This window comes from Rattus norvegicus, chromosome 9 (assembly GCF_021556685.1).
Source record: "Rattus norvegicus strain SHRSP/BbbUtx chromosome 9, alternate assembly SHRSP_T2T, whole genome shotgun sequence".
Taxonomy (NCBI): domain Eukaryota; kingdom Metazoa; phylum Chordata; class Mammalia; order Rodentia; family Muridae; genus Rattus; species Rattus norvegicus.
Genome location: NC_141542.1, coordinates 108720869 through 108739703, shown reverse-complemented (window position 1 = coordinate 108739703; position 18835 = coordinate 108720869). Strand labels below are relative to the sequence as shown.

General features: G+C 53.3%; 1 protein-coding gene across 16 annotated transcripts in view; it reads left to right on the top strand.

Moving 5' to 3' along the window:
* Window positions 1-18835, top strand: part of Kif1a (kinesin family member 1A) — an 84315-nt gene that overhangs the window by 43579 nt on the left and 21901 nt on the right. For 6 of the 16 annotated variants that reach the window (NM_001408926.1, XM_087566953.1, XM_087566948.1 and 3 more), the window contains 17 exon segments: window positions 721-901; window positions 973-1045; window positions 1225-1318; window positions 2061-2209; window positions 2587-2765; window positions 4391-4528; window positions 5269-5538; window positions 10108-10226; window positions 12887-12972; window positions 13827-13965; window positions 14065-14233; window positions 14395-14485; window positions 14883-15001; window positions 15809-15864; window positions 16620-16728; window positions 17188-17254; window positions 17353-17437. In NM_001408926.1, coding sequence (NP_001395855.1) covers window positions 721-901; window positions 973-1045; window positions 1225-1318; window positions 2061-2209; window positions 2587-2765; window positions 4391-4528; window positions 5269-5538; window positions 10108-10226; window positions 12887-12972; window positions 13827-13965; window positions 14065-14233; window positions 14395-14485; window positions 14883-15001; window positions 15809-15864; window positions 16620-16728; window positions 17188-17254; window positions 17353-17437 — 2124 coding nt within the window. 16 annotated transcript variants of the gene reach the window in all.

Sequence of the window (18835 nt, the reverse complement as noted above, 5' to 3'; positions counted from 1 at the left end):
AATGCCAAAACCTACTGCCAGCTTGTGAGATAACTAGACCTGCTTGATCAAGGCTACTGTGGCCACTGAATGTCTGGATGCCTGGATACGGGGAAGAACTTACTAGACAGGCTTGTGTACACACTTCCCTTGGCTCTAACATTATATATGCTGCTTTTACAGGTTTTTCAAATTTTTCTGCTCTGGTCCTTGGTCCACATTTACTATAAACCTGGCTAAAAGCAGCCATTCAGGCCCGTGCCACTGCTGCCTGGATGCTCTGACGCCTTGAAATTTCTTCCACTAAGCTAAAATTAGTCCAACACTTTGAGATTCAGCCTCGCACACAGGCTTAGTACATGGATAAAATGTATCCATGTTCCTTGCCAGAAGGCAGTGGGAATAGCCTCCAGCCCTAAGTCCCGATAAAAGGCTTGCTCTCGTTTGAAACCTCAGGGAGCAGTCTTTGCATCTGCTTTCCTATCAGTGTCCTAATCCTTCCCGGGCTTCTGTAGCCCTTGTCTCTAAACTTTACAAAGTACAAAGCCACATACTCAAATGGCCCATTACAAGGAGAAAGGTGATTTGGAGCCAAGGTTTGGGGTGCTGGGTGCTCTTCCCCAGGTAGATGGCACAGGGATACCCAGGCAGAGGAAGTGCCTCTCTCCCCACTCCCTTTGTCTCTCATCCCTGGAATCCAGCACCTGGAATCCATACGTTGGTTTGCCTCCAATCTCCCAGGAAACCGCATCATCATGGGAAAAAGCCACGTGTTCCGGTTTAACCACCCCGAGCAGGCTCGTCAGGAGCGTGAGCGGACACCTTGTGCAGAGACACCCGCTGAGCCAGTGGACTGGGCCTTTGCCCAGAGGGAGCTGCTGGAGAAGCAGGGCATTGACATGAAGCAGGAGATGGAGCAGAGGTGAGGCCCGGGCCGGCTGCTCGCCTGCCGCCTCTGATGGCCTTGGGTTCACCTGGTGTTCTTTTTTATAGGCTCCAGGAGCTGGAGGACCAGTACCGGAGGGAGCGGGAGGAGGCCACATACCTGCTGGAGCAGCAGAGGCTGGTGAGGATGCCCACCCAGAATCACAGCGCCCTACCTGCTCTAGCACACTGGGAGAGTGGGCCTGTGCCCTCTCTGGCCACGCTTTCTACTGGACCGGCCCCTCTCTTGCACTCTGGCGGGCTGGGGTGAGGCTATCTCAGTCTCCATGGTGGAGCCACAAGTCCTGCCTGTCTTTTCAGGACTATGAGAGTAAGCTGGAGGCCCTACAGAAACAGATGGACTCCAGGTACTACCCAGAGGTGAACGAGGAGGAGGAAGAACCAGAGGATGAAGGTAAGGGACTCTTGAGATGGTATGGCTCCCGCCAACAGGGCCTGAGAGAGTAGGTCTCTGGTGACTCACCGGAGGCCGACTGGTCTAAACCTTTGCCCTGGGAGATAAACCTCATTCATCCTGGGTGCTACCGTACAGGCAGGATTTGGGAGGTTGTACTGAAACAAGTGACCACACATCTCACACATATAGGCCACATGTTTGCTAATGGGGCTGGGCCAGAACCATGGGTGCTGACTAGGGCTTGCCCTCTTCACTGTGTGCTCTGTGGGGCCCATCAAAGACCGCACAGTGGTGCACAGAGAGGCTTTGATTTTCAACATACATGGGAAGCTCATTTGGGAAGCCTACTTAATCTTTGGGTGACTTGGAGCCTTGCCACACTGCTTGTTTGACTGGGTTTTCTCCTGGGGTCTACTTTCTCCACTCCAAGAGGAATAGTGTGAAATCAGGAATGCAAGCGTTGGGGCCCCAGCCCAGCAGGGGAGGAGCTGTTCAGAGGCTCTATCTAGGAAGAGAGGGCCGGAACCCAGTAAGTTATTCTAGTTAGTCTGCCCTTCAACATCTTCGTCGGGTTATGGTGACTATGGAGGGACTACTTGTCCTTTAACTGGCCACTCCAGTTTTAGTGTGGACCAAGTGCAGGGTCCACTCAGCTAGTCCTGTGGCATCTTGACCTTTCAGAGGTTATGGTAGGCTATATTGTGGCTTTCTCTGATGACCCACATGGCTTCTCCCACAGTCCAATGGACGGAGCGGGAGTGTGAGTTGGCACTGTGGGCCTTCCGGAAATGGAAGTGGTACCAGTTCACTTCTCTTCGGGACCTGCTGTGGGGCAATGCCATCTTCCTGAAGGAGGCCAATGCCATCAGTGTGGAGCTAAAGAAGAAGGTGGGACCCATCAGAGGCGGGTTCCCCATGAGTGATGGTCTAGTTGCTTACAGTCACAACACAGTCCCAGCACTCGGTTGACCCTAGGGTATACAGGGGCCCTTGCCTGGGCTGGGTACCCAGTATGAGTGGTTGAGGGAGGCACTGGGACTGGCTGAAATAGATAATCCTGTTGGCTTTGCTTGGGAGTCAAGAAGCAGGTGGTAGGGGTGGGGATGGGGGGTGGTGGTGGCAGCCATTTTTCAACAGTCGGTTGGATGCTTTGGTGAACTCTGGAATATAGAGTTGAGCTCTCAGGGGGATGGAGCAAAGCCCCCTGGAAACCTAGCTTCCACTCAGCACAGGGTGGATGAATGGTCATCTTCTGCCCCTGACAGGTCCAGTTCCAGTTCGTCCTCCTCACAGATACCCTCTACTCCCCACTGCCGCCAGACCTACTCCCCCCAGAAGCTGCCAAAGACCGAGAGACACGACCCTTCCCCAGGACCATCGTGGCCGTGGAGGTCCAGGACCAGAAGAATGGGGCCACCCACTACTGGACGCTAGAGAAACTCAGGTGCAGAGGATGGGCAGTGAGGCGGATGGTGGATAGGGCTGGTCTCTGGGGAGAGAAACAGGCTGGGCTCTGCTTCACAGCAGTGCAACTGTGTCTCCTGGCCTAATGGTTTTGTTCTGGTTCTAAAGGAGCAGTTAGGTAGCAGAGGGGCTTGAAGGTGGCTCAGTGTCCAGCCAAGTCTGAGCCAAGGGCCTCAGAGGACAAGGGGTCCCTGGCTTCTCCACTCTGCATGCCTGAGGGAAGTCGTTTCAGTCCCTAGAAGGCTGAGGACATTGACAAGTGAAAGAGCTCCTATAAGTGAACTTGTCCAATGCTTGTGTGTTGTAAGAGGACTTCTGCCTCCATGGACACTTCCTCTATTTCATGCCTAGTTCCATGTACAATGGCGACCGGGTGATGACGTAGACATCTGCATGAGAAGGGTAGAATGTACTCACAGCCCTGGAAATAGGGGGCACACCATGCCTGGACACCAGGTCAGGCCAGGAGTGGGAAAAGCAGAATGTTCTTTGGACATCTGAGGAAAATATGGAGTAACTGGTCTCTATGGGCCAGCTTCCTGGAATGAGGCCAGCTCTGGGCAAGGGGCCCTCCTAGTCTCTTGCTGTCCTGGGTGACTTAAGGCAGACAGAACATTGGTCAAGTGTGTAAGACTTTAGAAAAGGAAAAGTGGGTGTGGACTTAGGGTCTGTTGGTTTGTATGTAGAAGGCAGGCTCACTGATGAGTTGTTAGATCTCCCTAGGGATGAGCTAGACTGGCGGTTCTCAATCCACAGGTCTTGACTCCCTCTGGGGGTCGAACGACCTTTTTACAGGGGTCTCCTAAGGCCATGGGAAAACACAAAATATTTACACTGCAATTCATAATAGCAAAACCACAGTTATGAGGTAGCAGTGAAAATGATTTTATGGTTGAGGGATCACCACAACATGAGCTATTAAAGGGACACAGCATTAGGAGGTTGAGAACCTCTGAGCTAGAGAGAGAGGATTCTTCTCGGTCAGCCAGGTCTTCCGAGGATGGGAAATATGGACAGGAAAGCATGATTAGCAGCCATAGCCTCTTCTCGTTCTATCTGCGTGTGCCTGAAAGCTAGGCCAAATGTATGATTATCAGAAGTGGGCGTTTATCCCTTTAGAAGCCAAACTGAGGCCTCTAGAGTTTACAAGCTCATGTTCTTCCTCCTCCTGTTTGCCCTACCTGGGGAAAAAGAATTTAAAAGTACTGTCTTCTCCATTCCCTTCCTGCCTCACCAGAGCTCACTACAAGAGCTTTCGGGGCTGTAGTGTGAATCCTATTTCTGAGTTACCTGCTTCTCTGTCAGCTCTCAGCTGCCCTAAGGCACCACGAATCAGTCACTTCTCTGCTGTCGTGTTCTGTGTGCCTGCTTAGCTCGCCTTGCTGTCACCGGGGAGGGTTTGGGAGGCATTGGTGGTGAACTTTTTCTCATTTGTAAGTTTCCTATGGATGCTGAATTCTAAGGACCACAGAGGGGTTTCTAGCTGGCAGAACTCTGGGCCACTGACCCGGACAGGACACTGGAGTCTGATGTTCTAGGAGTAATGGGGTGCTAGGCTATTTCTGGCCATTGGTCTGATCATATACGATCTTTGAACCCCAACAGGCAACGCCTGGACCTGATGCGGGAAATGTATGACCGGGCTGCAGAGGTCCCCTCCAGCGTCGTTGAGGACTGTGACAATGTGGTGACTGGTGGAGACCCCTTCTATGACCGCTTCCCCTGGTTCCGGCTGGTGGGCAGGTGGGCACCTCCTCCCTTTCCTTGTAGAGGAAGTGAGATGGTAATGGGGTCAGAGCCCAGACCCTGAACTGGCCTCGCCTACAGGAAAGAAGCCATATTCTACTCCCTTAGTCATTCCTCCTCACATACCTGTAGGCCCAGCTTTTTTAGGGAACCTGGAGTGCCATCTTGGTAGTACCGCCTATACCTACTGTGCTATGTCCGTTCGTGTGTGTGTCTCTGTGTGTGTGTGTGTGTGTGTGTGTGTGTGTGTGTGTGTGTGTGTGTGCATGTGTTGCCCAAGCAACCAGGGTTCTAGAACCAGGTATTCCGGGTCACTGATGTTTTGAGGGGTGGGAACACAGAGGTAAGATTAGAGATTACTGCCTCTCCCCTTGTTTTCCAATCTGGTGTCTGCGCCCAGCCTCTGACCCCATGTTGTTCAAGGAGGTCCTTCAAGAGTTTTGGCTACGGCCAACTTGGACCCTTGTTCTCACTCACACCTATTGGTGGTGCTTTCCAGAACCTTCTACCGATCCCATGGGTCTTGTTGTCCTTAGTTTGGGGTGTTGTGTTTTGTTTTCTCTTCCCAGCCCAGACAGGGTGCGTTTTCGTTTCTTGTCTCTTAAAGCAGCGTTTCTTGATGGTTGGTGTTTTAGTTTTAAACAGAAGTGCTCCTTGTCCCTCCCAACCCTGTCCCACCTTCCCCCCCCCGGAGTAGCTGGTGTTAACTTCTCTCTGTCTTGTCGCACTAACCTCAGTTCAGTCATCTCTGGCTGCAACAGCTACCCTCTTCTCAACACATGCATGAGCGAGCGCATGGCTGCTCTCACCCCCTCCCCCACCTTCTCAAGCCCCGACTCCGACACCACCGAGCCTGCCGAGGAGCAGAGCGTGGGGGAGGAGGAGGAGGAGGAGGAGGAGGAGGAGGAGGAGGAGGACCTGGAGGACGACGTCTTTCCGGAGCACACGCTGTGCGACGGCCAGGACCCGTTTTACGACCGGCCCCCCCTGTTCAGTTTAGTAGGAAGGTTGGTGAGGTTGAGGCGCGCATGCTGGGGAGGAACCAGCTCTTTCCCTCAGGAGCACTGCTGTGGGTATCAGGGCAGACACCCGACCCTCTGGGCCAGGCAGGCAGGCAGGCCAGGGCTAGCTTCTGAGGGGGATGAGGGAGTCAGGCTCCCTCTTGTGTCTTCATGGCGGGACATGGGCACATTGGAGAGATAGATGCCCTGGCTCAGTGGGGAAGAGTCTGGCTCCAGTGGCAGAGAGGATAGGAACACACATTACCGCCAAGAACTCCTGGTGCTCACCCTAGGTGGCTGGGATAGTTCCTGGAGTGGCCATAGGAAGTGGCCAAGACTGGCGCCATAGACTCCTTGTGCGGGGATTAGGGGGTATTTGAGAGGGGAAGAAAGGAGTCTGCAGGCAGGCTGTCCCAAACCCTTGTCTGGGGACTCAGCTTTGCTCAGCTGAGGTGGCTTCTGAGCATTCCACTGTAGTCCAAAGAGAAGATACCCTGAGAAGTTGCAGGGCTGTGACCCCCCCATGGGCAGGGGAGGAGGGGCCTCTACCTGCCTTAATGTTGTGGAGCCCGGCTGATGAGAATAGCCCCAAGCCCGTGACCTCCCAGGCTAGCATGGTGAGATGGGCATGTCACCTTTACAGAGAAGCCCTGGCCACTTGGTTTCTGGGATAGGTGAGAGAGGCTGGGGACCGCAAGGACGTAGGTCTAGCTGTTAGCTCTATCACTAAGGCAAATGGCTTCAGAAATGCTAGGGCTTGTAGCCTACCTGCATGGAACAGGTACAGTTTTAATAGCATCTTCTCCTGGAGCATAAGATCGCTTGTAGCGCAACGGGAGTTTTAGAACTCTCGATCTCGGAGCACAGGTATCGAAAGCTGAAGTCTGAGGACGGTCCCTTGTAGACTATGGGCTTTCTGTGGAGTTCCTTCCTTCCTTGAGTGGGAGTGATGGCCTGAGACCTCCTCCCCCTTTCAGAAGGTAGCAGGGATCTGCTCTGAGTAGTTTTTCTGTCATCAGCTAGCATTAGGTATGATGAACTAGCCAACCGGACAAATGAGTAGAATCCCCTTCCCAGATGCCCTGGGTCTGGACTTCCACCCTGCTGGGCCTAGGCAACAGACGCAGACTCCGGGCCAGCTCTGGACAGGCTTCTCTCACCAAGCCTTGGGCTATAGCACCAGACCTCCCATGCCCGCTGGGCCCTGGGAGTGGCTCTGGGTGTCAGGTAGGCAAAGGGTCAGTCAGGAGACACAGGAAACAATGACATGAGGAGAAATGGGGTCTGGTCTCTGCAGTCTCATGAAAAGAGCTGGGTCCTTCCAATGTTGTTTCCCCTCTTGTGGATTTGAGATTTCACAAAATGACCAAACTTGGCAAAAGTCACCCATGAGAGGCCTGGCCCCCTGTATCACAGGGTGGTCTGTGCAAGGCTTCATTTGGCAACACCCTCACCTTTTGGTTTGGCAAGAATTGGCTTTTCCGCGCAGCAGCTATGCAGGCCTAGCCCTGAGGAAGGCTCCACCTTGGCTTTCGTTTAATCCTCTGGTAGCTGCTGGCTCTCTTTCCAAAGCTTAAGCAAAATTGGGGTGCCCACTCTTGTCCCCTCTGGAAAGGTTTCCCCAGTTCCCAGCATGTGCCTCTGTACCTCACCAATCTGTGGTTAGCGCTGCCTCCTCCCTCCTGCCTCTCGCCACACGTGCCGCTCTGCCCGTCCTGCCCTCCTCTGCTCTCCTGGGCATTTAGCCTGCTTTAAGGTGCTCTGGGTCCTGGGCAGGCCCTCTTGTGGGCATAGCCAGGGACCCTCCTCACATGTAGGGTCTCTGATGGTCAGGTGTCAGGTGGCCTGGGGTTGTGGATGAGTTAGCAGATTAAGTGGGCCCAGAGGCCCTCCTTGCACACTCAACACATATGGGGGCAGGGGGCGCACTGCAGAGGATAACCAGAGTTAAGGGTCTAGGGGAGGAGCTAGGGAGGGCACCGGATAAGTAAATGTTGGCCCAACTAGAGGCTATGCTCAACAGCTCGGTGCAGCCCTCTGAGCCTCTTAGGTCTGCGCTGCGGCTCCCTGCCGGTATGGCCGTGGGCAGAGTTCTTCCGATCTTGAGAGCAGCTGGGTGTGTGACTGGGAAGGTTGGCAAGGGCTTCGTTCTGACCCTGCAGTGACTGACACTAGTTTCTAGTTGTTTCTGGTACCTGGAGAACAGATAGGATGAGGACTGGAGTACATTGTCCCTGCTCTGAGCTGTGTGTGCCTGGGTGCCTTCATCTCCCAGGTGGGCTGGCTGGTTGAGTCCTACACAGAGCAGGGCACAGAAATCTTCCAGATTCAGCCACTTTTTTGTGGCCCCTTCCAAGCCAGCACTGCCCCTAGGAGGCAGTCCAGGCCCAGAGAGCTCATCTAGCTGAATGACTTCACTACAGTGCCAAGTGGGCTTGTCATTTAAGAGGGGGAAGGGGAGGTTGAATATAGCATTGCTTTTGCGTTTGCCAACATCTGACCGCACAGCTGAAGCCAGACCCACAGTTCCCATTTGAGCTGTCCGAAGATCACGAGGTGAGGAAGCATCTAGAGGCTTTAGTCACAAATGATACTTCTTTGGTACATAACCCCAGCTTCCAACAAGAGATCAGGGTGGGTTGGATGTGGGCCATGGCATCCTAGATTCCCCCCTCCCCGCAATGGAAGGAAGTTCTTAAAGGTGCAATACAAGATTTCTTCTGTGATTAGTTGCACTGACAAGCAATGATCTGCAGGGCTGAGAGTGAGCGACCTAGAGGGTCCTGTCCTAGCTCTGGCCCTTGCTGCCAGTCCTGGCTCCTGCCTGACGTTTTTATCCCTCAGTTTCTTCTCTTGTGAAATGGGCCCGAGTGCCTACTCTAATGGGCCATGGTATAGACTCTAGACTCTACATCCATAAAAGAGGAGGACACAGCTAGCTAAATGGAGGGGCATCATTATTAGGACATAAGTGGTAAGCTACCTTCCAGGTGCTGGGAAGCAGCAGCTGTCCTAGAACGTGTATTTCCTCTTTGAGCCCTACTTCTCAGGAGTCACCCCACTTTACAAGAGGCCCCAAAGAGAGCCTGGATAGCCATCTGCTGCAGTCCTCTCTCTCTACCTCCCTGGGTACTGCTCTAGAACTCCTAGTTCCAGACAGTGGGGGAGGTCAAGCAGTGAGTGTGTGAGATCTATGAGCTTCCTTACGGGTGCTCATGGAGCTAGGGTTTCCTCTGTCATTCCGGCAGATCCCGTGTGAACAGCCTGGACCCTGGACTCTGTTGGTTTAGAGCTGTCTCTGTGGCATTGCCTCTTGAGCCCTCTGGTGAGGCAGCCTAGGGTATTGGGGCCTTCAGATGGCAGAGGTAGGTTTCAGTCTAGCTCAGGAGTCCTGAACACCCAGCACAAGGCCTTCATCTGACTGCCATTGTGGCTATCCACACACACTCCTCAGTTTGGTCTCCACATCCTTTCTGCAGCAATTCCCTGACTGGTACACGGAGTAAAAGGGTTTGGGCCAGCATTCTTTCTGAGAGGGTTCTGTGCTAGGGTAAGTGAGTCCCATGGAGGGATGCCAAGGAGGCTACCCTAGGCCCATGTGAGGCCTGATTTAGATGATTTTTTTGCTAGAGCGATTTGCTGAGGCTCTACCATATACAAAGAAGCTCAGGAACCAGGAAGTCTACAGATAGATGCTTAAAAGTCAGAAGACAGAGCCGAGAGGAGAATGAAAACAGGCTGTTGTCATGACAGTAGACAGATGCTCCAGGGAGCCATTGGCCCATGTGGCCAGATGGAGGCTGAACTTCAGGGCAGTAAGGTGGAGCTGGCCAGCCTGAACCTCTTGGGGCTTGGATGATTCTGTAAGCAGCTTGGGCATCATTGAGGGTGTGGGGAGTTCTATGTGACAGTATAGTCAATCTTCTTGGGACAGTAAGAGGCAGGGCAGCAGTGAGAGCCCCAGCAAGATTCGGGTGGTGTTGACTAGAAAGGAGGTCTAGGGCAGTACCAAGGCTTCTGGGTGACGGGCACACAGTCCATGTTGCATCTGCCCTGAGGAGGGTGACACTTAGAGCAAGGTTGTGCCTGACTTCCAGGTGAACTGTAGAGGGAGGTCTAAGGTTGAGAAGCTTGATGATGCCCCATGGGAAGCAGACATCAGAGTTCTAAGGGTTGAAGCTTATTAGCATGTCCCTGTTTGGCCCAGGTCCTCAGCCCTTGAAGCAGGCTGAAACCCTCTCTTCGGCTCTTCTCTTCTCAGACAGCCACGTCCTGGCTGAGCTGGGCTGTGCCCTCTACTTACTGAGGCCACTCCCTCCTCTCTGTGTCTCCACCTCCTGTCTCCTCTGAGCACTGGAAACCTTCCCCCTGCCCCGCCCCTTGCCTGTTCCCAGCCCACCTCGCTGCCCCGCCCCCTGCCTGTTCCCAGCCCACCTCGCTGCGCTGGTTCGCCCTGGCTGTCTCGCCAGCTTTGCTCTGCTTTGCAGCTTCATGTTGTGTGTGAGCCAGCCTTGGTGTCACTGGTATCAAAGCACACTCTGAGGGTCGCCTGTGACTGTGGCTCTGCTCCTGCAGGGCCTTCGTATACCTGAGCAACTTGCTGTACCCTGTGCCCCTGGTGCACCGCGTGGCCATCGTCAGCGAAAAGGGAGAGGTGAAAGGCTTCCTCCGTGTGGCGGTGCAGGCCATCTCAGGTGTGTGTGTGGGATCGGGTAGTGTGTGGGGCTGGGGAATGTCTGCCTTTACAGGCAGAGGGGGGAGGAATAATATTATGTAGGAGTTAATATGAAGCTGGTCTTCCCTGGGACCCCCAGCCTCCCTATGACCAGCGTGAAACTTTTTCCACCTTCCCAGGCAAGTAGACAGGTGGAGCTTGAAGGGAAAGTCCCCTGTGTTGAGCCCTTGGCTCTGGCTTCCTAGAGTCTTGGATCAGATAGGGATGCCTATCTGAATCAGTCCAAGATGCCTGAGCCTGATCTGCCTTGAGACAGAGTCTCCACTGTTCAGGGGGACCCAGAGATTGCCTCGTGCCTCCCAGCAGTGTGGACTGTCTGCCAGCCTAGCCTACCATTCACTTTCCACATAGCCGAGGGAGCCTGCAGACTGCTAGTCCCTGTCAGAGTAGCTCTCTCAGCAGCTGCCTCAGTTTCTTTTCTATTTCCCCCGCTTAGGTGCTAGTCTTAGGCACAGGCCTAAGCCGGAAGCTACAGCTCATTTGTGGGTCTGAAAACAGAGACTGTTGTAAAAGGCAGACACTTTTCTTGTTATCCCTTCCCTCCATCGCGGCCAGGTGGTACCAGGACTAGCCGTTGCAGGGACCCGTGGGTCTCAGTTTGCTCACCTATAGGCCTATAATGTACTTCGTGCACGGTGAGAACGTTTGTAAGACCACAGAGAACAGTGTGAGGGTCATGGCTCAAAAGGTATCTGCAAGTCAGTGGTAGTGTCTGTTCTAACAGCAGCTCAAAGACACTGTTCTCTGTCCTAGACTATGGTCTCCCTTCCTGGGATCCTCACTGCCCTTGGCTTCCCAGGCACCCTGGGAAAGGGTGAGGTAAAGCAACAGAGTGCGGCTAAGTGGGGAGCTACAGGTTAGCTGTGGTTAGGCTGGGGTGCACAGTATGGGTGCCTGGAGGATCTGGAGAAAGCCAACACCCCAGTGTGTTATCTACTCCCAGGTTCTCACTTACTCTAGAGTGTCCTATCCCCGCCAGGTTACCATGTCCTAACTAGACCTCTGGTTCTTATACCCTCAGAGGCTCATAGCCCCAAGTTCTCATACCTCAAATACTACTGATATGCGTGTACCCTCAGGTTCTTACATGCCACGGGTTTTCTTTCTCTTTTTCTTTTTCAAAGATTTATTTTTTTATATTTGAATATACTCGCTGTCTTCAGACACACCAGAAGAGGGCATCAGATCCCATTACAGATGATTGGGAGCCACCGTGTGCCTCTTTCTCCTCTACTCTGAAATGTCTAATCACTTCCCTGGTATTTTGGCCATATTAGGTGGCGTTGGTTCTACTAATTAAGTTAATAATTGGCTGTATTGCTCCTCTGCCTGTGATTTCTAAAAGTTCTTCCCACCCCCACCCCTACCCCGGCTCCCACCTGTCACCAGCCATGACGTGCTCACCACTGCTTAGATGAGTGGACTCTGCCACTGCTCCTCTGGCCCTGATTCAGAGGTCCCACCTGGCAAGGTGCGGGGAGCAGGTGGATTGCGAGCTTGTGAGAGCCTGGACTTCAGTGCCACCCTAGCCACGTTGCTAGAAAGAGAATGTTACTGCGACACCCACACTTAGGGGAACAGGAGCATCCAGAACAATTTCCTTTCTGAGGCCTTCTTCCCGTATCCTGTCAGGCCCTCCTCCTCTCCCACCTAGCAGCTCTCACCACACTGGGTAGAGGTCTCCATGTTGTCCCTGTGTTTCTAGAGTCCAAGGGGCTTGCCTACAGCCCTCATGGAGGACAGTCACTATCCTGTTCTGTTCTCAGTGAGAAGGGCCCTGAGGGGATCCTTAGGAGGGCTGGTGAGTGACCCTATCTCCAAGGGCTAAACTCACTGCAACTCAGTGAGTCCCCCAAGAATCAGATGAGGTCTTACAGTTGGGAAGGCGCATAGGGCTCAGAGCTCAGGCCTTTCGTCAGCCACAGCCCTGTCTTCCCCCAAGTCATATTTTCAGCAGACGGGGCTGCAATGAAATTTGATCTGTGTTGTTCCCCAGATCTTTTATGAAGACCACTGGGTTTTACCACATTTGGGATTGCCACTAATATTTCCCTATCCGGCAGTGGAAGAAAGGAATTTAGGAAACACACAACCTTGCCACCCTCCCTGCCCTGTGGCTCGTCCACTGAACCCATTTGTGCTGAACCTGTCTATAGACACTGTTAGCAGAACTACCCCCAGTGCTAGAGGTGGCACAGTAGGGCCCATGGCCTCTGAGGAGGGTGGCAGAGGTGTATCAGGACCCTCCTGTTCTCTTCTGAGCACCAAGATCAGGTAGGTCAGTGTCAGACTATGTAGGGGTTGTGGCTCTAATTAGTGGTCCTTGGTAAGAACCTACCTGTGTGTCGTGTGGTCAGTGTGTCCTGGTGACTACGGAGTTGCAGGTATTAAAAATCTGATCACGGGGGTTGGGGATTTAGCTCAGTGGTAGAGCGCTTGCCTAGGAAGCGCAAGGCCCTGGGTTCGGTCCCCAGCTCCGGAAAAAAAAAAAAAAAAAAAAAAGAACCAAAAATCTGATCACGTATTACTATATCCTCTCCAAGGTCCTGGGGCCACTTGTCCCCACTCTGTCCCCTAAGGAAAACAGGTTGACCAACCACCTGCTTGTTCCTCTTGCAGCTGATGAGGAGGCTCCGGATTATGGATCAGGTGTCCGTCAGTCAGGAACGGCTAAAATCTCCTTCGATGACCAGCACTTTGAAAAGGTACTACAAAGGCTTCCCTGGTACACTGGGGAACCCCTTCCACTGATCCCTAGGCTCTGAGGGTCAGCCTTAGCAGGGCTCCATGGGTCTTTCCCCCTCTCCCTGAGCACCGTGTCTGTCCCATCCCTTGCTGTCCAAAACACACAATGTCACTTCCCCAGTTTGTCAGGACCCACTTGGTCCATCTGTCTTCCTGAGTCTCACACAGCAAGGCATAGAGTTGGTAAGTAGAGCCAACTTTTAGAATAGGCAACCCCCGACTCCCCCCTCTCTTGGGTTAGACGTTCTTGGGGTCCCCACAACATTCTAGATTTTCTACCATCCTTCTTTCTGCCTTCCCCAACACCTATGGGAATGGGGATGACCTCATTGAAGCCACCCACCTCTGGTCCTCACAGACAGAACTATCTCAGGAGACAGTAGAGAGGTTGAGCCCATATAGTGCCCCTCCCCAGAGTGCTTACTTGGCTCTCTGGCTCAAGATTTCAGTGTAAGGGTATCCAAGAGTCTGCCTGTGACCTCCCCCAGGAAGTGCCCTGGTGACCTGGGGAGGGGGGGCAGAACGAAGGCCAGGAGTGATTCCCTGGAGACCTTCACTATGTCTCTGCACAGAGGCAGGTGGAGTGTTCTCTCAGGCAGTTCACACCTCAACTCACCTAAACCAGAGTGTCAGAGTGGGTCACTCACGGCCATGGGGATGGAGGCCTAGAGAGGCGGGTGCTTCACCTAGGGGCCAGTGGCAAGTCTGGCTCAGGATGCCAGAGACCCAGGCCCCAGTGCACAGATCCCTATAGCCTGTAACAGTGTGCCCTAAGCGTAGCCAGCTAGCTCTCCAGCTGTCTCTGTCTTCACAGTTCCAGTCTGAGTCCTGCCCTGTGGTGGGGATGTCCCGCTCAGGGACCTCCCAGGAGGAGCTGCGCATTGTAGAAGGCCAGGGTCAGGGGGCTGATGCTGGGCCTTCAGCCGATGAAGTGAACAACAACACTTGCTCAGGTGGGTGCAGCTCTGTTGTGCGGATCATGCATGTGTGAGACCAGAGCTTGAAGAGCACGAAACCTTGAGACCCCATCGCTCTGCTCTGGCTCCCAACAGCTGTGCCTCCTGAAGGCCTCCTAGATAGCCCAGAGAAGGCTGCCCTGGATGGACCCCTAGACACAGCCCTGGACCACCTCCGTCTGGGCAGTACCTTCACCTTCCGGGTTACAGTCCTGCAGGCGTCCAGTATCTCGGCCGAATATGCTGACATCTTCTGCCAGTTCAAGTGAGCCTGTTGTCTATGCCCTGGGCTGCTGGGAAGTAGGACCTGTTCTGAGGGGTGTGCGGCCCACATAGGCTATGCTAGGGATTACTCAGTCTCATGTAATGCCCGGTGAGGCCGTGGGACCTTGCTGCAAGTCCTCTCACCAACTTCTTTCTTTTCAGCTTTATCCACCGCCACGATGAGGCCTTCTCCACTGAACCCCTGAAGAACACTGGCAGGGGACCCCCTCTTGGCTTCTACCATGTTCAGAATGTAAGTGCTGGCCCTTATCCCCCAACACCCAAAGGCCTGAATGCTAAGGCTAACCCAAAGGCTAAGCAGGGTTCTCCCTTTCCATCTACTCTTTCTCCTCTGAACGGTCTGTCCTGGAGGCCACCTGGCATCAGGTTGTAGAACCTTCAATGCCACGCTGGGAAATTGACATTACAGCTAGGTATCAGAGTGTCAGTAATGGGTTTAAAATTGGAGCCTTGGGTCAGCACAGAGCTCCCGAAAGCTGCTTACAATGATCCTTGGGCAGACATGAAGACAGAGTATCCAGGGAAGTCGTAGCTGGGATTTGTGCTAAGGGCTGGGCCTGGAGTGTGGAGTTGTTATGGACACTGAGCACTTACAGATATGACCCATGCTTCCCCCCTTTTCCATTTAGATTGCAGTAGAGGTGACCAAGTCCTTCATCGAATACATCAAGAGCCAGCCCATTGTGTTCGAGGTCTTCGGGCACTACCAACAGCATCCATTCCCACCTCTTTGCAAGGATGTTCTCAGGTCTGCTGCCTAGGTCACCCAAGTGCCCTTGTCTCCAGGCAACAGAGCCCATGTACCTCTGATTCCTCCTCCTTAGCTGACCAAGATGGGCAGACCATGGCCCATGCCTGCCTCTCCCCTTTGGAACTGGGTTCTTTAAGGACCATGTTGTCTGAACTTTAGCCATTAGCCATGCGTGGGAAGCATCCAGGGGATAGCCAGGTTTTGCTTCCCACTGGCCACTTTTGGGAAGGGAACATCTGCCTGACTCCCTCCTCTGAGGGTGGAGGCTGGAGGAGAAAGAGGGTTGGGGAGTCTCAAGAGCCTGGGTTGTGAGGTTCAGGTATCTGTAAGCCACCTGGCTGGATCCAGAAGTTGGGGCAGGAAAGGTAGCCGTCCCGAGGTCTGGAGATGTGTTGACAAGCCTTTGCTCCTCTCCACCTCTCCCTCTTGGCTGAGCAGGCCTCACAGCTCAGGGATATGCAGAGTACGGGAACAGAACAGAGAGACAGCAGAGATGATTCGGGTCGCTGAGTCCCTGGAGCCTTGTAGAAGCTCTAGGATGATTCAGGGGTTCTAAGGATTTCTCCTCTCCCATCTAAGTATGTGCCGAGACCTGGGCTCTTCCTGGGTCTGTGGAATATGTGGATGGGTACATGTGGATATTGAGGACAGATGGATATTGGGGATACGTGGATATTGGGGATACATGAATATAGGGGACACATGGATAGGCTTCTTATCATCCTTCCTTGCCCTGGGCTGCCCACTCTAGCTGGGACTCACAGACACCAGCCTAGGTCTGCTCACTCTGGCTTTCTTCCACAGCCCCCTGAGGCCCTCACGTCGCCACTTCCCCAGGGTCATGCCGCTATCCAAGCCAGGTAGGTGAGGGTCTCCTGAGTGCAGTGGGAGCCGCGAAGGCCCAACGATGGTTGCAAGTGTGGTTGGACCTGCTGTGAATGTAATGGTCCTCCAGGCTGCGGATGCCATAGGAAGCGTCCTCTGGCCTGCTTCGTGTCTGTGGAGGGTATAGCTTTTAGCTCTGTGCTCTTTTGGTCATCCTAGTCCACAAGGGAGATATTTAGAGCCAGTGTCTGGTGACATGAAGAGTACTCAGAGGGGATTTTGTGGAAGAAAGGCTCAGAGCAGGGACTCTGGGCAGACATGGTTGGGCCCAGGAATACTCGGAGGCAGACACTGTCAGGAGGTAGACATATTAGAGGGCCAGCAGAGCTGAGTTTAGGGCATGCTAGGCAAGGTGTGGGTGCTGGCAAAACATACCTGGACTGATACATTTTGCTATAGTCAAAGGTAGCACAGGTAACAGGCCAGGCAGAGAGATCCTGCCTACATGATAGGGCTTCTGAGCAAGTGTCTGCTGACTTTGTGGTGTTTAGAGTCAAGCCACCACGGTCATACGCAGGTGTGTAAGGCCACATGCTCATAATTGGGTGTAGAGAGCATTAGTGGCCACACATCCGATGCCACACATTTCTCATGTCTGACTGCCTGGAGCTAGGGGTGACCTGGCCATGGGTATGCCAATGGACACCTCTTTGGGAAAGTTGTTGCCCATGGAGCCTTTAATGTTCTCTCCCCGATCCCCCATTACAGCATCGCTTTCTTGTCTTTCTAGTGCCTGCCACTAAGCTCAGTACAATGACACGGCCTTCCCCAGGTCCCTGCCATTGCAAGTATGACCTGCTGGTCTACTTCGAGATCTGCGAGCTGGAAGCCAATGGCGAGTGAGTGGGTACCCACTGTGCCCATGTTGGGCGCCAGCTTCAGGCCCAAGAGTATTCAAGAAGAGAGGGCACTGGAAACAGTATTTTGATAGCAGCTGAGAATCACAGTGGCTCACTTGGAAAATGAGGGTCAGGGGTCTCTGAGCTGATTATCTGGGGAGGCCTGGGATCAGGTTCTCCATGAATGTCCCAAGCTCGAAGCACAGTACAGGAGCCCTGGCATTACCTAGGTCGCTGGGTGTAGATGTCTGACTTGCAGGGATGGGGGAGGCATGAGACCGTGAGAGCTGTTGTAAAGAGCCAGCCCAGAAGGACCTGACTCTGTGAACCGAGCTCCTTGCTCTTCTGAAGGGGTAGTCAGTGCTCTCTTTTTCAGCTCTGCTGACTATGGGATCGGGTCCTGTGCTATGGGTGGGATCGAGAAGGGATTCTGCATCTCACCACCACCGTCTTTTCCAGTTACATCCCTGCTGTGGTAGACCACCGTGGCGGCATGCCGTGCATGGGGACCTTCCTTCTCCATCAGGTGGGGAGCCTAACCTGCCCACCTTAAAACTTGTTCCCCCTTCCCAGAAGTCTCATCCCCAGTGCCAACTGACTGTCCCCTCTCCTGGCATTTGGCAGGGCATCCAGAGACGGATAACCGTGACCCTGTTGCATGAGACAGGAAGCCACATCCGCTGGAAGGAAGTGCGAGAGCTGGTTGTGGGTGAGTGGGGCAGGCAGAGGTTGCCTTGGGAGTGGGACTGGTTTGGACAAGTGTCTGGGTTCTAGCCACCGCACTGCCCTGTGATGAGTGGCTCTGATGAGGTCACAAAGTCTTTTTGTGTCTTAGCCTGTCACCCAAAAGGGAGAGACTTGGATCTGTTATAGACTCAAGTTTCTTCCTAATCTGTGTGGCCTTTCCAGGGTTACCAAACCACAACTAAATGGCTTAAAGCAACAGACAAGGGCTGGGTGTCATAGTTGTGGAAATCAGGGTGCCAGCAGCAAGCACGATGCCTGGGACACCACAGGGTCCTTCTCTGCTTTGCCTGGCCTTGGGAGGTGGCCCTAGTCCTGAGTGTCATTAGCTTATAGAGAACTATTCTAATCCTCTGCGTGACAGGGTGGGCTCCCTGCATTTTGGTAGTACCAGGCATGGGAAGTCGGGCTACTGCACTCACTCTAGGATGACTTCAGCTTGGCTAATGATACTCTAGCACCCAGTATTCCCATTCAAGTACTAATCAGGCCCAACCCCGCTTAGCTTCCGAGATCAGGCGAGGTCGGGCACATTCAGGGTGGTATGGCCATAGACTGTCTCCTCAGGAGGCTGTGCTATGGGGTCAGGTTTCTAACACACCTTGTTAGGGAGGGCAAGAATGTCATCTTTCTCTGTGACCTCTTCTTTTGAATTCTGCTTTACCAAGATGTCCTCCAGACTTTCGTTTGGGGACACAGTAGATATCCATTCCAGTATGTAGTCTCTCTACCCTTGAGCTGAGGCATATCTCTCTAGAAGCTTCTCCCAGTCCTGGTTTTATTGACCAGGCAGGTGGAAGCTCAAGAGAGATGTCATCCTGTGTCCCCTTTCTGCAGGGTTGTGGATAGTTGGTCTGGGTACCAGAGTAGACACGTGTGTTTTGCAAGTTTTGTGTCAGGGATCAGAAAAAGCATGAAACTGATGCTCAAAGGATCCTATGGGAGGAATCCAAACAGGGATTCAATTCCAAGACTAAGGTCAGGCTTCTGAACCAAGCTTTACCAGGAAGGGACAGCTCTGCCAATGTTGCCCTCCAATGGTGTCTTAGTCAGGGTCTCTATTCCTGCACAAACATCATGACAAGAAGCAAGGTGGGGAGGAAAGGGTTTATTCAGCTTACACTTCCACATTGCTGTTCATCACCAAAGGAAGTCAGGACTGGAACTCAAGGAGGTCAGGAAGCAGGAGCTGCTACAGAGGCCATGGAGGGATGTTACTTACTGGCTTGCTTCCCCTGGCTTGCTCAGCTTGCTCTCTTATAGAACCTAAGATTACCAGCCCAGCAATGGTACCACCCACAATGGGCTGGGCCCTCCCTTCTTGATCACTAATTGAGAAAATGCCTTACAACTGGGTCTCATG